Genomic DNA, 14,064 nt, shown 5'->3' with positions numbered 1-14,064 from the left:
CAACTGTCCTGTTCTCACAGAAGTTTGGGCGCAAATTGTTGCAAGCTGACACTGTATCTCTCCTCTTCCTCCCAGATCACTACACCGTGTGTGACCGGGCCGGAGCCTGGCTTTTGAAAACCATTTGCCTCCACAAACCTGCCCCTGCTTCAACAACCCCCGCCATTAAGAGTTACTGTGCATTCCCCGCATTCATGCCAGCAGTATGGGCTCACCCCGCGAAATATCTTGGAAAGCCGCACTGGGTCGTACTGCCATCTGTGGGGTAATTTAATTGTGTTTAGTTTGTACTGGAATGCGATTGATACTCCATTTGCCCTGCAGCACATTTTCCGCCATAGCGCCTTGTCCACCTCTACACCCAAATCCCCTTGCCATCTGACCCGAAGTTTCTCCGTGTTCCCCTTCCCCGCCTGCACCAAGGCCCCATTTATAGGGAGGAGATCAGCCCCCTCATGTCCAGTCTAGAGTCAAGGACTTTTTAGAAGAGGGTCAGCTGCCTCTGTACCAATTCCCTCCAATGCCTGGCCATAACTACCCCCTTCAACTGGAGAAACTAAAATACTGACACCCTCCCAATGCCCAGTGCCTCTTTCAAATCCACCAGCGAGATAAACTGACCGTCCTTCCACAACTCTCCCACCCTTTCCAGCCCCGCCTCAAACCACGGCTGAAATCTATCTAAATTTGTGATTTACTCCCAGGGCCCAAAGATGACTTGAGGGAAGAGGGCCACGTTGTCACGCCCTTGATCTCTAAACCTGCTTGCCAAACACTCCAAATAACTCCCAAGATGGGGTGCTCCCTTATGCTTCTCAGGACCAGCTCTCTCGACGTCCATATCCATTCCACCACCGTAGCCAGTTAAAGATGAAAATTGTCCAGCACTACCCATTGGCGGTCCCTCTGATCCCTCAAATATGGATTCAGAACCGTAGATTGCGTTACTTTGTAGTATAAATAAATGTCTGGCAACCAGACTCTGCCCTTTTCCTTTGGGAGTACTTGGATCTCATACGTCACCCTGGAGGCGCCCCTTAACCTCACAGAACAGAGTCCAGCATTTGAATTGGGAGCATCTGGAAGAAATAGAGAATCCTGTTGGTCATTATCAGGACATTCCTTCCCCGTACAGAGGGCAGAAATTTCCCTCAGCTCTAAGAAGTTGACGTGTAGTTTGGGCTCCGATGGAGACCAATGGCCGCTGGCCATCAGATCACTGATGTGACCTCCTGAACCCGTCAGGCCACCAGCTCTGCTGCTTGTGCAAAGTAATGGTTTGGTAATCATGTCTGCGAGTACACCATCAACTCTTCCCCTTTGTGTACTCCTCGTCTATTCCCCCACCATTGCGCATCCTGAATGCCTTTGCCCTGTGGTCTGGTCAATGCTGGGACTTCCGTCAATGAAAATCATGCCCCTGCTCCCCTTCAATAACTTCTTCCTTATGCAGTCATGTACATAATCCCCTTCCTCCATTTTCTCTGCAATTACCTCTGCTGGGTTTATGGTCTTGCATCTCACTACTTCTATTGCTGGGTGTGTTAGTATTACCTTATACCTTGAGGATATCAGAGTTATCGGTGTTGATTTTGTTTTCTCCAGTATAGCAAATAATGAATGTTCCACATATAAAACTACTGGGCACCCTATAGTTATTGTAGAAGCCTTTTCAAAGGAAAATGTAGCAGCACAAAGCACCTGCTCACATGCGAAGTGTCCCTGCATAACTGCATCCAGTGAACCACTAATATGCTAGGGGCTTGTGTCCATGCCCCTTTTTCTGTGTCAGTACTGCAGTCAATACTTTTCCATCTGAATTGAGAACAAGTTAAACTTTTCTTTGGAATGGGATGTTGCCAACACTGGTGCATGTGCTAATTCGTGTTCTAGCTCATTACAGCTGTGCATTTTAGGTACATTTTGTTTTTTGTGCTTCTTTTAGTGCTTGCAAAAGTGGCCTAATATCCCTTGTCAGCTAGCAAAGTTAGTAATTTCACTGAGTCCCTTCTAAACTCCTCTTCTGTTGGGCTGCAGACAAATAAGTCATCAACGTACTGTATTACTGTGCTTGCAACCTGCAAATTGCTCAAGTCCATTTGTATTACTCTTTTGAAGATGCTTGACCCCTCACAGTACCCCTGAAGCATTCTAGTATATTTGAATCTGGTCCTGTGATATGTAAAAGCATTGAGATACCTGGGTCTGAATGTAGTGCAATGAAGAAGGCGTTTTTTTTAATCAACCACTGTGAAATAGCGTGCCTCCGCGGGCATGCTGCAAAGACTTGTCACGGGGTTGGTGACCAGTTGTCATTCCGCCTCAATGATATAATTCAGAGGGCATACGTCCTGTATAGAACGCCACGCTGCTCCCTTTGCTTTCTTAATAGGATGGATTTTTGTGGTGCAAGGTTATTGTAATGCTACATTTGTACAGCACTTATACACAAGAGAAGTGCTTCCAAGCGCTTGAAGACGGGAAGGGAGAAAGGGAATACAGTAGTCCTTAGGCCATGAGGTTTCCAAAATGATCTAACAAAGAAGTAACTACCGTACTAGGCCTGACTGCATTCCTCCTAGTGCAAGTGCATGAAGTATTTCAGGCTCAACTAAACTAGGAAGGGGAGACAAAGCGGGGACAGGACAGAATTTACAAGCCTAGTAAATTCAGGTAATGCAAGTGTACAGAAGGAAGTGCGAGGGGGGAGAGACAAGTGCGGCCATTCCACCAGGGCCCTGGGTTAAGGGCAGAGAGGTTACCCCTCTCACGCAACATATGCTGAAACTGCAGTAGTGCTGAAAATGGTGCAGAGGCTCGGAGGCAAGTGCAAAGACTGGCGGACTGAATATGCAATGGTTTCCGTAGATGCGGCTAGCTCTGAATGAAAAAGACTGTAGTTAGTGCTGCATGGAAAACGGCAAGAAACACGGAGCACGCGCAACATGATACCAAGTTTGAAATACTAAGGCGATTTGCGACACCCGCGGTGCTCCACAAGCTTGATTTTGTCTAATATAAGGCTTCTAGAAAGCATATCCCAGGAGCATTGAGGATAAAATCCACCGTTGGCACTACTCCCATAAAACGTATTCGGCGATTTGTGCTAGAAGACATCTTCCACCAAATGACAGCCTAGGGTTAGGCATTATTTAAGACCTACCCTCATCCTGAAGAAGGTCGACAAGGACTAGACTTATTAACAAGCCATTGTTAAACGACCGAAACATATGTACATGTTGTTAAATAAGCTGAATGCTATTTGATTCAAATACATATTTAGAGTGGATATAGGTGTGATGCAACTATTTAGTGATTGATCTTTTAGGGTTCTTGAATACCCTTTGCTGTGTATATAAGTGTGCATTATTTTATTTTTAGTATTGCATTTGTTGCACGCTCAGACCCTTGGGTATCACGGCGAGGTTCCAGACAGCTTGATAGAGCATACATTCATTGGGCCATTATGGTGCAGTTCCATTAACAGAAATTAAAAACAGCGTATACAAAGTGAAGAGCACAGTTATTTACAATGCAGAGATGAATATACAAATACAGACAAATACAGAGATATACAGATATATATACAACTGTATACTGGCTGTTATTGTTAGTAAAGACTGAATAGCCAGGAGTAATATATGTGAATGAATTTATGTGCTCTATGAGCAAACACTGTTATGAATTGCTGAATTGGTTAAAAAAAAAAACATTTGTTTTGATATTAGTGACGTACAACTCATTATGCAAGTTGTATTCAGTGCTCCAGATAAGATTTTGAGGTGGGAGTATTTTACGCTCTATTTTTAAACTTTGAGAGTAAATGTGATTTTAAGAGAGTAAAAATGACCCTTCTTCTTCGCAAGAGAGTAAAATGTATGCGACATCCAGACGACATCCAGACGACATGTGCAAAAACTGTATGGAAATCATTACTAAGCGGCAGCTTTCTGCATTGTGACAGAATACACCTTTCATTATTTCTGGCCATTTGATCTCTCCTGTATATATTTAAATGTTGAAATCACAAAAACCTAGCCAATTACGTAGTAAAGCAAACATGAATTGTATTGTGTGTTTTGAGATTCGATAGCAGAATTGTCTTTCGATGTTTCATGAAAGTCCTAATTTCATGGGGTTATTACTACCTAATGGTATGCCAATGTTAAATGATATGATATTTTATTTATATCGCGCTCATACACAGGTGTTTCAGAGCGCGACCAGGCAAAGGGAGGGGGAGCAGGGGAGAAAACAAAAACAAACGATCTTACTAGGCCCAGTGACATTGAGAACGCACAAGTGCATGGGGAAGGGAAAGGGGGAAGTGCAGGGGAAAAAGGAGGGGGGAATGGAAAGTGCAGAGCATAGGAGAAACAAGATAAATAATAAGTTAGTGGATAAATACATGTATAAATAAGGGTGATCAGGAGCAGTGGTAGTGCAGCCAGTGAAGGGTAAAGTACAGGGCATGTCAGATAGGGTTAATCTGATAACTGCAGAAGAGGAGTGGGGGGAACTGTATGGGTACAGATACAGGCTCCAGTGCAGGGATGGCCGGGAGGCAGTGCAAGATACAACAGTGCACTGATACAACAGTGCAGAGAGGCAAGGACTCCATGCTAAATTCTATATCTAATCTAGTGGTCAAATGGTTATTTATATAGCTCTTTTGGCAAAGCATTGTACATAGAACATATTTATCACAATTACCACCAACACCAAACCGAATTCGGTACTCCTTTATCGACCTCGAATGGATGAAAGGCTGAGTTGGACGTGCCGGAATTCTAACCCGCAACCCACAGATCATGCAAAGATTGCAGTCACAAGTGCTCAACCGGCGGAGCTATCTTATTCGCTAACACCCTTCAGAGGTTGGTTAACTGAGTATCGACTGAGGTATAATAATCACAGTACCTAGATGTATGACGAACCATTCATGAAGCTCTACATAAACTTAAATACCTATCTGGATTATTACAGGGACAGGTTTTGCTGAGTTTCTATTTCAATTACCAATGTACCTTTCATTTGTTTGTTTTTTGAACGGCGCTTGCACTTCCTGGAGAGTCATGTTTTGGATGTTTTAATTGTAGTCCTGAAGATTTGAGAGGCTAGAACACCTGTGATCAGTGTAATGACAGTCACTCACCCTTGAGCAAAGACTCTGCTGCCACTGACCATTTATAGGAATGTATCCCAATGACTGAAAGGTTGAATGGATGTAAACTAGATTCTGAATAGTCATCATTTTACACACTGTTTTTATAATTAGAGTGTAAATTAAATTATAATTGTAAAAATGATCTGCCTCTGCATGATTATGCACACAGCACCGGAACTCTGAAAAATACAATTGTGCAATAGTGGTTTGCTTTCACTGGGGAAAAAAAGCATAACTTTCAACTTAGTTTTCTCTCTTATTCATTATACAATCCTAAAATTCTAGGAAAACATGCACAGTGCTTCTGAAACTGAATGGAAAGAAAACATTCCTTTTATCACAGTGTGCAGTTTATTTTTTTGAAAGGCTTCAGAGAAACACATTCTGTTTCAGAGGTGGCTTGCAATTACATCCTTGTAGATAGAAATCAAAAGAAGCCTTCTGGTTTCTGTCAAGATACCAGACCTTTGCACTGCCCTCTGCTCTAAACCTGTGTGTAAAGTTAACTTACGAATACGCAGGCAGGATTCTCCAGCTGTCGCATGGTAGCATTTTGAAACTTGTCTCTGCACATATTTAGCTGATCCTCCAGGAATCTAAGGCAGCTGCAGAATTGGTCTTTCATGGCTCTCACTCGTTGATCGCCTTGAATGAAAGAGTGACTCGTGGAAGTGTTATAAAGCCCATTATGAGCAATGGGCTTGCTACTCACTCACTCACGGGTCATCGCTTTGAAAATTGGCCTTGACTTGCATTTTTTTGGAACCACATGGCATGGGCATCATGACCCCTCACTGCGACAAAAAGTTTGTTTTGACAAATCTTTATCCCATTAAAGGGAGAAAAGTCACTCATGTGTGGTCTGAAAGCTCATGTCATTGTATTTCTTTTGTCAAAATGTCAGCCACCACAGACACACCGAAAGGTTGCATAGTGATCTAATCACTATAGCTTGTTTACCATCAGCCTGGTGTATTATGAAGGGCTGATGTCGGAGTCACCACTGACCATGTAATCCTAAAGGGACAGCGTTCAGTGGGCGTTGTTGATTTCTTTCTTGATTCTTGCAATTCATGTTCATTTACCTTCTTAAAGATAGTGGCAAAAAAAACCTTTGAAAATGACAAACTTAAAATACGTAGCAGCACAAATATGGCCTAGACAACCACCTTACCACATCGCCATCGTTCCTCTTTCCCCAGGTCTGACTGCATTAGGACCCTTGTGATGGCAGTTCAGAGGGAGGAATGCTTTCATGGGTGGTGTCGCAAATTGAGAATAGACCTAAAAAATATTTCACCCCCATTGCTTTGTATACTTCAAATTGAATGTAGAATCTGTCCTGCCTGCTTGAGTCCAATGCCATATGCAGAAGGCAGGTGAAGGATCAAGCGAAGCAACAACTAGTGCCAAAGTGCAAATCTACACAGAGGACAGTGGTGGGGGGGGGGCGTGTATTTACTAGCAGAAAGCCCTGCTAGGCCCAGTGTTCACAGTCTACAGCAGGGTCGGACTGGGGCATAAAATTGTCTCGGGCACCAACATATAAGTGGCACACAGTTGCAAATGGGAATTCATTCCTTTTGGAACACTGTTTGAATAGTACCCACGGGGGAGATTTTTGATAGCATTTGATGCAAATTGTACATTTAAAAGGATATTTATTCAGCAGCAGCGGTGGTCAAAACTATTAGCCGCATAGTGAAGTCACTCATCAAACTTGCCCACTTTGGCCAAAAAGTGCCCCACTTGACCCAAAAAACTGGCCCACACAAGCATTTCGTGTTTTTGGTTCGGCCATGGGCCTATTGCCCTAAAGGCCAGTCCATGCCTGATGTACAGAGCTAAAGTTGTTTGTGGACATGCATCAGGAGGGCATCCAGTTAATTTCCGCCTTTAAATTGTAGGATATGTAGTTCCCCATCTTTCAAATTGGTGGGAAAACTACAAATCCCAGAATTCTAAGCTAAAACAGAACTGGATGGCTATCCGATCCATGACCATGAGAAACCTAAGTTACTTGAATCTAAACCTTGGGGAGAGTAATTCGATATGCATGACTTCACTGGCCGTCCTTTTTTTAACAATTTGCACAGCCAGAGCAAGAGCTGTTCCAATGTGTGTTTGCTCAGTGCAGTAGGAACTTAACTTACTGAACTAATGGCTCATGATGCCGGGCCAGACTGAATCGATACATTTCTGCACCTGCTGGCTGAGTGGTTGCTAAGCAAAGTGCTCCTGGCTCCACTATTTTGCAAGTCACTGAACGTTTTATTACATTTGTTTACATACGAACAAAAGGAAAAATAAAATGCTCACTTTCAGTTCAGGCCCTCAGCTCACCCTCGTGATGTCCCTCTGGTCTTGCTAATTGCAGACTGAAAATCGGGAAAATCACCATAGAAGATCTGACCTGTAGCGCGGAGCAGCATGACTGTGTGAAAACGTTTAAAATCTGTATGCTGCCTTTCAAATAAATAAAGCCTGAAACTAAATAACTGTTCTAGTTTGCCCATGAAATCCAGGTCTGGCGGAGTCTATGAACTGGAGTCTCCAGTATGTTTATAGAGCCAGTCAGTCAGCTTATCGTTACCAGCTTTGCATGGGGAACAAAAAAGGTTCAAGCACTGGGCAGCTTTCAATACAATTTGCGCAAAATCGGCTGATCTTTGACCCAACTCTACTGATCACAGAGAAAGAGCGGTCACAGCAGAAAAGCTGCATTTACTAATGTGGACTCACTTTCCCTATGCTCTTGTCTGCCAAACAAGGCCCCCTTGGCAGATGGCACATCCAACTGTGCAAGACCAAGACTGTGCAGCACTTGCTTACTGCAGCCTTTCCATATCAGATTGAAAAGCACACTTAACGATATAAACGGTATACCAGTATAAACATCGTGACGGTTATTATTGTTCAATTAAGTTGTTCACGGTATCTTTAACGGTATACCGTTACATCCCTAGTAGTGAACCTTGCCCCCTCGCTTTCTGCAAAAAGGGGCACCTGTGTTCGTATTCTGCGTTTATTACCACGTTGTGGTCTCTTCGCTACCGCCATTTCGTTTTCCTACTCAGAAGCCTATTTCCCCAGTCACCCAGTGACTTCTCTTTCTTCCTCATCTCTCTCATTTCTTCTCCTTTCCCTTCTCCTGTCTGTAGAATTGCATGTGTCTGTTGCGTCATCCCCATGTTCGCCGTCACCACTGTCTTTCCAAAATATGATTATGGTGAGCGCTTCTTCTGTCGTATCAGTTTCACTATTGTCCGAGTCCTGTCCACAATTGTCCAGCTGGCCACCCGAGCTTGTTGGCTCCCTTCTTGTGGCCTTGCCTTTTTCCTATATTTCCCTTTCCATTGCTTCCTTGAACAAACTATCAAGTTGCTGCTGTGCACTCTTTTTATGCCATTTAAATATTTCCTTCTCCCTTTCTCGTCCTTGCTAATAGTGCTCGTATCACTTTCCTCTTTCTTCACTAAACCCCAGTTGGACCACTTAGATGAACTCGGAGTGTCCTATACTAACTATGCGGATGACACAGACAACTACGAAAAGGATTCCACCACACTCAATAACATTTATCAGATCATCCAATCCTGGATGGCACAGCAAGAACTATGCCTGAATGACCACATAACCGAGCTGCTACCACCCAAACACGTCTCAAAAGAACTTTTGACCCAAAATATAAAACTTTCACAATAGATGGTAACCCCATCACAGTCCTGAAGGAGGTAAAAACCTTGGGAGTGTACTCCCGACTCCTCACTATTGCTTTCCAGACAAGTCAACGCAATTATCTCATCTGCAGCATACACAGCTAAACTCATTAATGCATGCAGACCCTATCTCACACTAGACAGCTGTGGGACACTAGCCAGAGCCTTCATTCTGTCCAAACTGGACTACAACATCCTCCTTGCTGGATCCTCGACCAGCAACCTCAAAAACCTGCAAGTCACACAAAAACAACGCCCTACGAACAGGAGAGAGCACATCTCTGAAACGAGACGCAAAGCACTCTGGCTACCGGTCCAGGACCGGATCAGGTACAAAACGAGGTCTATTATTTCTTACAAATGCCTGGCTAACACTGCCCCAAAATACCTTTCCAAAACACTAGCATCACCCCAAACGAACAAACCTACTCGCGCCTCCACTTCTCACCTCCTCACCGTGCCCAAATTCAAGAAAGCAAAGGCCGGGGCTCACAGCTTCCCTGTTATGGCTGCCAAACAATGGGATGCCCTCCCTTTAGCCATCAGATCTGACCCCCTCCCACATATCCTTCTGTAGAAATCCTAGCTCCTAACACACAACCCATAAAAATGTCCCAGGTACTCCCACTCCCAGTCCTCCTGAACTCCTCTGCACACTGCATCTATGTGCCTTCTGTACATACTGTAAATATGGTAAATATGTATAATTGTATTCTACAGGGTCCTGTAATCCACTGCCTGTACTTTGTATGTTAAGAAGGTGTCTTTCATTTGCTGTACAGCGACTGGATACTTACGGGTTCGGCACGCTCTACAAATGCTAAATAAATAAAGTGTTCCTTCCTTGTCTTGAGGCACTCGTTCAGGATTCGGATAACCTGTGGAGGGGGTTATGGGGGAGGAGAGGTGGTGCACTTCGTCTTCTTTTCTTTGTTCCAAAGCCCTAGAATCCTGTCTCTTTTGAATCTTTGCTCCTTTGTATGTAGCTGCCAAGTAATACATACTTTCTATAATAACTTAATCGAACGTTCCTTCCCCGGGCCATTCTCTATAACACTTTCCCACTGTGTTATGTACACACTCAAAATGGTACTTTGGTATTTTATCACGATATTGGGGCAATTTTCTGCAAGTGATTAAATGGGGAATCCATCGAATAGGATGTCATTGTCCCTATTTTAATCCTTTTTATTGAATTAGTCTTCTCTCCTTTTTCCCCCTCTTTCTCTCTATTATTTAGAACCTTTAAACTCACTCCTTTTTCCAACCAGTCCCACGCACTTCAGTTTATACTTCCCACTCCACTTGATCACAATGTTTTCATTTGCTCTGGCCTTCTCCACAGGCTCTGCCATTTCACACCTCACACTCAATCCTTACTCGCACTGGCCTTCTCCACAGGCCCACCACCTTAACGATGCCCTGTGTTAGTAAGTTAGAAAAAGCAGTTGCTCCTCCACTCAAGCGCCTGCATCATTTACTCTCGCTATGCAGCTCTGCAACTATTTACAAATTATTTCAACTCTGGCTCTTTCGTTTTCTACACAGCCACCCAGAATGAACACTACGACCACTTTCCACAACCCTAAAAACAAACTACTGCTACTCCCAAAACACATAAGTGCATGTCCCTTAAAAGAATTTGTCCCCAAACAAAATAAAATGACGCAAGTATACCAATTGCCTGCACTGTGCGCAACTCCTGGCTAACGAGGTCCACCACTTACTACGCAACCCTCTGCTCTAACGCAGATGTGCCACCGTCCACCTGCTCCCTATAGGAACGCCAGACATAACATCTATGTCTACTATGGTCAATCACCCTCCACCACTAAGGAGAGTGCGTCCTATACACCATAAAAATAATCCCTCCTGCCCCATGCGCTTTCGTGCACGGGTACATACATGTATCCTTTCAGGAGATTCTGCACTTCTCTCGACCTCAGAGTCTCCTTTTAAAGGCCTGCACTTTAGTCGGAGTGAAGGCAGCACCTGACCAGGTGGATCTTTGGGAAGTGGCGTCCGCTGACCTCTTCTGGCTCGAGCTTTTAGTGCTGGCCAACAGACACAGTCCTGCACTCCTCCAGGAGCACAGGTCTATAGGATCTGATAAACCTGCTGCCTTTTTGATGTTTCCATCTAATTTTCTGTTACAACAATGTCCACATGCCTGCGGGAGTTTGAGAGCATTCGCTGAGGCAGTTTAAGGGTGTGTTGTTTTTAAAGAGCCTACCCACGTCCTATCCTTGCTTGGCTACAAGGTATCCTGCCTGTGAGTATTGTGCCCAAGAGTTGCCACAGCGGGAGCTTCAGGCACTGCTTCCCCAGATAGAGCTTCTGGATATTTGAACATCTAAATGATCAGAGGTTAGCCTGCATGGCTGGCAGTTTTGATGGTATTCTATAGGTCAGCAGTCCAAATGACCAAACGTGAATACTCAGGATGCAGGAAGGGGGGGGGGGGAATCTGGATGACATCCAGAGGAATGGAATTAGCAGTCTTGAGAGTATATATATTTGCATGTTTTGGAGGATAACATTTCTAGGAGATAATTGGTGTTTTAGGGGGGGCTAGGAGGTGCAGTCTGGTTCACTTAAGACAATTTGTAGTGGCAAAACACTTTAAAATGTGCCATATGGTTGCCGGTGCAATCGATAATATGAACATAACATGTTCTTTTGAGACCCAGAGTGGCAACGAGCGCTTTACTCCTCTTAACAGGTGTCATGAAATACCAGGTTCAAACTGCTCCAAATTAATGTGCTTCACTGCACGTATATGATCCCAAACAGGGTAGCTAAATTTAACACTGAAGCTTCATCCCGGTGCCCCCGATGCCACCAAGAGGAGGCAGACTTTATACACATGTTCTGGAACTGCATCAAAGTACAGGCCTTTTGGTTTCAAGTCGAACAGGCTTGTAGGCGGGAGCTGTTAGATACTCCTGGAACCCACTTGAGTGCCTACTTTGAGCATACCCAAGACAAAGTTAACATAAGCATATTGTCAGATTCATGAACTTGGCATGTATACTTGCGAAAAGGCAAATCACTATGCTATGGAAATCGCCAAAAGGCCCCCAGTACAAACGCTGGCTACATGACCTTGGGATCTGGAGTGAAGCAGAGACCTGGGCCTGGGCAAAATCAACAAATGACGATAGCCTCGCTGTTACCTTAGAAGCCTGGAAAGCATTGGTGGATACTATGTTCCATTCATCAGAAGATAAACCACCATGAAACAAACAATGCCACAACAACTTAAAACAAAATATCCTAGATAACGGACCCAGGAACACTCTGCTGGGGGTACCCCACCTGTAAATTGGCCTGTCATTGTTACTTTGACAAAACCCGTCTACCAGTGAATCACCCCACACCTGCTCAATTGTAAAAAAAAAACTAAAAAAAACAACAACACTCCCAAACTAACACAGCCCCTGAACTAACCACCCCGACTGGTAGACGAGTCTGAATTTGTATGGAGCGTTTGCTTGTTGTTTAGTTAACTGGTTCTATTGGCCTTTCTGGCCAGCTGAACAATTAGCCGTGATGTGATTGTATCATTTCCTATACTATTGTGATTTACTGTAATTACTGGACTGTATTTTTGAAAATGCCAATAAACAAAATTTAAAATAAAATGACATGTTCTTTTCTTTTGATTCAGCAGAGTGCATGTTTGAGACTTCTTTGTTGGATACAGCAGGTGGGTTTTCATCTTGAGAGTGAGTCCATGGACTTCCAAACAACTTGGCCATTCTGATTTAAGGCTTACATTTTGGGAACGGTCATGCACATTCACCCAGAGATCTCAGTGGTTATAAAAAACACTGTGTCTAGGTTTAACACAAAAAGATAGGAAGTAAACGTCAACAGTTTGTTCAAAGTCAGTATTAAAAAAAACACAAAGCAATTTGGGAGGGGGGAAAAGGAGGATTAAACACCCCTATGTTCTGAGGAGCAGTTGACAGGATTCAGCTGGATGATCTCTCTGACGAAGTGGCAGGTTGATCCCTTGTAAGGCTCAAGAAATGTGATCAAGTAAGACTTTAGTTTTACCTCACTCCTAGAACTGTGTGATAGACTATCAACAGACTGTTTCTTTGCTGTAATTCACATGAGCTACCCTCTTCTAATTCTGGGTGCGGAAGATTTGGTGCATCCCAAGCTGGTGGACACAACTTGAAGGAACTTTGGGTGAAAGATCCTGCTGTGTTATTGTGCATTTTGACAGGAGAGAGGAAAACCTGTTAAAACAAAGAGTCAGTCCATTTCCTCTTGGCACATCAATGAATGACAACATATCAAGAGGCTGTGAATCCCACTCCTTACTTGGGCACGACAACTCTTTTTTTTCAGCACTATGGCCCAGGTCAGCAGGCGCCACTTTCTTCTGAGCTATCCGCAAGCCAAGGGGCGGCAGCATCCCTCCGGGTGCATGTGGCATCCGTGACATGGCAGGGATCTAATGTGACTAAAGCAAAGCCATCTGCAGGGACCTGCAAATAAAAACAAAAAAGAGAGATCAGTCAGTGACTCGCTGCTACAGTACTCTCCGCTACGAAAACCTCAAATGTTAGGATTGAGCAGCATCAGGAGAGCAGGGACTCATCGACAGCAAGCAACTTTAAATGAGAAACCTTCTCACCAAGCATTCCCAGAAACAGTGGCACTGCTGTTCTCATATGTATGAGGGGATTTCTACTGTTCACCCATTCATTCTTAGAAAACTGCATGAACGTTTTAATCTACAATGGCTTGCACTTCTGAGAGGATGCCAGCCCTTTCAAGAAAGGAACAGTAATCTGAACAGATTGCCCTCAGAAGCATGCCCTCAGAAGCATGGCCAGGTTCATTCAAAACTGGAGGAAACTCCATCCTCAAATACTCAGGAGATTGTTCTCTAAAAAAGGGATAGTTGTAAGTGCCATCAAACAGCCAACAACTCATCATCCAATTGGAATCCTTGAAGCATTGCACCAAACACCCCCCCATCTACAGAGCATAAAGGCATAACTATGGAGCCATTAAGCAAGCACCCATAGCGCCTGGTAAAGAACATAACAAAAGCAGGTGCAGCCTCTAGCCGCTACACACCACACATTATCATTTTACTTAAACCTGTCGACAAGAAGCAAAGAGGTATAAAGAAGTGAGTCTGCTCTAAGGGCTGCA

The 14,064-nt window shown here is 43.9% G+C and overlaps 1 protein-coding gene across 3 annotated transcripts in view; it reads right to left on the bottom strand.

Moving 5' to 3' along the window:
* The window catches only part of CCDC142 (coiled-coil domain containing 142), a 314,222-nt gene that overhangs the window by 254,083 nt on the left and 46,075 nt on the right, over window positions 1-14,064 (bottom strand). For all 3 annotated transcript variants that reach the window (XM_069632485.1, XM_069632484.1, XM_069632486.1), the window contains exon 2: window positions 13,222-13,388. In XM_069632485.1, the coding sequence (XP_069488586.1) occupies window positions 13,222-13,345 (124 nt within the window). In that variant the 5' untranslated portion in view covers window positions 13,346-13,388. The remainder of the gene's footprint in view (window positions 1-13,221; window positions 13,389-14,064) is intronic.

This window comes from Ambystoma mexicanum, chromosome 6q (genome assembly GCF_040938575.1).
Source record: "Ambystoma mexicanum isolate Mex_15411 chromosome 6q, UKY_AmexF1_1, whole genome shotgun sequence".
In the NCBI taxonomy this organism is placed as follows: Eukaryota; Metazoa; Chordata; class Amphibia; order Caudata; family Ambystomatidae; genus Ambystoma; species Ambystoma mexicanum.
The sequence above is the reverse complement of the archived record's forward strand: the minus strand, read 5'-3'. Positions and strand labels throughout refer to the sequence as shown.